The sequence below is a fragment of the Microtus ochrogaster genome, unplaced genomic scaffold (assembly GCF_000317375.1).
Source record: "Microtus ochrogaster isolate Prairie Vole_2 unplaced genomic scaffold, MicOch1.0 UNK8, whole genome shotgun sequence".
NCBI classification, from domain to species: domain Eukaryota; kingdom Metazoa; phylum Chordata; class Mammalia; order Rodentia; family Cricetidae; genus Microtus; species Microtus ochrogaster.
The window spans coordinates 989,435-991,464 of record NW_004949106.1 but is presented as its reverse complement, the minus strand read 5'-3'; the positions used below and the strand labels follow the sequence as shown (position 1 = coordinate 991,464).

Here is a 2,030-nt window from a genome sequence, read left to right as displayed (position 1 = left end):
TGTTTAAACACAGACTCCTCATCCAAACTCAGCTTTTTACGCATGGTCCCTTCAATCTCAGCTGCCAACGATTCCTAAAAAAAGGAGTTTAAGATTTGTAAAGTGACTACCACCTTCAAATGAATTAACAGCCTATACAGTGTGTATTTTTATGATTTATGACATAATAAAGGAAACACAAGAAAATGTAGACTAAAATTCAAAGGGGGAAGAGCGACGGTAGAAATAAAAACTCGTGAACAAGAACCAACTACCTTTTCATGACGCATTTTTCTAAGGTGGCAATGGACAAGACCCGTAGATGAGAAGTCAATATTGTGTATGTAGAGACACAAATACAGATGGTCTGACAGCCACAGACCATGGCAAACCTGTCAAACACTTTCTCTCACTCTTGTAATTTGTATGGTTTTGATAATTTGCTCAGAGATGAGGATCCAATTGGCATGGATGTCATGCTTTGTGGGTTTGGACTGAGGGTAGCTGGCTCTGCAGGGGCTGAGCACCTGACTTTTAACATCCAGAGATGCACAGATGGAAGGACAGATATGTACTCCGAGGTGTGCATGAAATACATCTATCCCGGACCTGACCGCCTGCGAGAGTCCAGAAGCCACGATACTTCAGTGGTAATGGCACATCTGGCACCCAGGTCTGCTGAGGAACATTTGTTTACGCTGTCTGAAGACGCGTCACCATGATTGGTTAATAAAGAGCTGGAAGGCCAATAGTCTTCTGGGCAGACAGAGGACATCGGGATGAATGTAGGTGCATGAGGGATGCCCGCTGGACACTGAAGACAGACACATGGTACACAGCAGAGGTAATCGAGCCATGCCACAGATATAGATTAACAGAGGCAGATTAATCTGTTATTAAGAGCTGGTTGGGAAAAAGTCTAAGCTAAGACCAAGCTTTCACAATTAATAACAAGTCTCTGTGTCATTACTTGGGGCTGGTAGTCCAAGAAAGTTCAACGAGAAAGCTTGCTGCACAGGCTTTGGACTCAGAATGTCATTTCTCAGTTATCAAAGTTCCTTGGAGCAATGGCTGATTCGGGAGCTGTGTTTCCCACGCCTCCCCACTTTGTCTCCCTTTGTAGTTGACGGAATTGGAAGCGACTTTGTAGGGTCGTCTTTCCCTTCCACCGTCTGGGGCCTCGGTTGACCTCAGGTCGTCAGTCATGGCGGGTTATATCTTTACGCACTGACCCATATTGTTTGTTTTTTAAAACGTGTATTTATTTAGCAGTGTGGGAACTGAACTCGGGACCTCGAGCGCGCTGGGCGAGTGCCCTGCCACTTACAGCGCCAGCATTCTGTGCTTTAATTTTTGATTTTGAAATAGTTTGAAACTTAGAACAAAATTCTAAAAAATAGTACAAAGAATTTTTATGCATTCTTCACATGCATCATTAATATATTTGGTAACCCCTCTCTCGGTGGTTTTTGTTGGTTGGTTGGTTGGTTGGTTTTGTTGTTGTTTTTCCTGAACTGTTTTATAGCAGGTCTCAGATATCCCTGTGACTACTTAGTGCTTAAGTTTCTGTTTACTAAAGACAGGGACAAAGTTTAGTAGAGACAAGGACTATAGTCGATAATGGCCCTATAGTCGTCTGTTATTACGACACTGTCGTCCATCCACAGAGCCCGGTCAGATTTTCCCAGTTCTCCCAACAATGCCCGTTAGTCTATGACTTGTGTGTTTATTTCCTCATTGTTTATCTGGGCATTCATTTCAAAGGGGTCTCTCGTTTCGAAGTTAGCTCGGCTCAGCTGATCCTCTTGATTTCTTGAGATCACATGTGCAGGCCACGGCACCCAGCTCCAAAAATGCTCTTTGAAGGATATGTTTGGGGTCTACCAAGATCTGGCTTAGTGGTCAAAGGCCTTTGCCACGCAAACCTGGCAGCTTGTTTGATCCCCAGACCCCACTTAAAGATGCATAAGGAATGGAGCCAGAAAGAATGACCAGGAAAGGAAGAAAACAACTGTTAATAGATGTTAGCGCATGCGTGCGCACACACACAC

The 2,030-nt window shown here is 44.0% G+C and overlaps 1 protein-coding gene across 1 annotated transcript in view; it reads right to left on the bottom strand.

Moving 5' to 3' along the window:
* Trak2 (trafficking kinesin protein 2) overlaps positions 1-2,030 on the bottom strand; it is a 54,187-nt gene that overhangs the window by 9,577 nt on the left and 42,580 nt on the right. Inside the window, exon 12 of the mRNA XM_026788849.1 lies at positions 3-74. Within this exon, the coding sequence (XP_026644650.1) occupies positions 3-74 (72 nt within the window). The remainder of the gene's footprint in view (positions 1-2; positions 75-2,030) is intronic.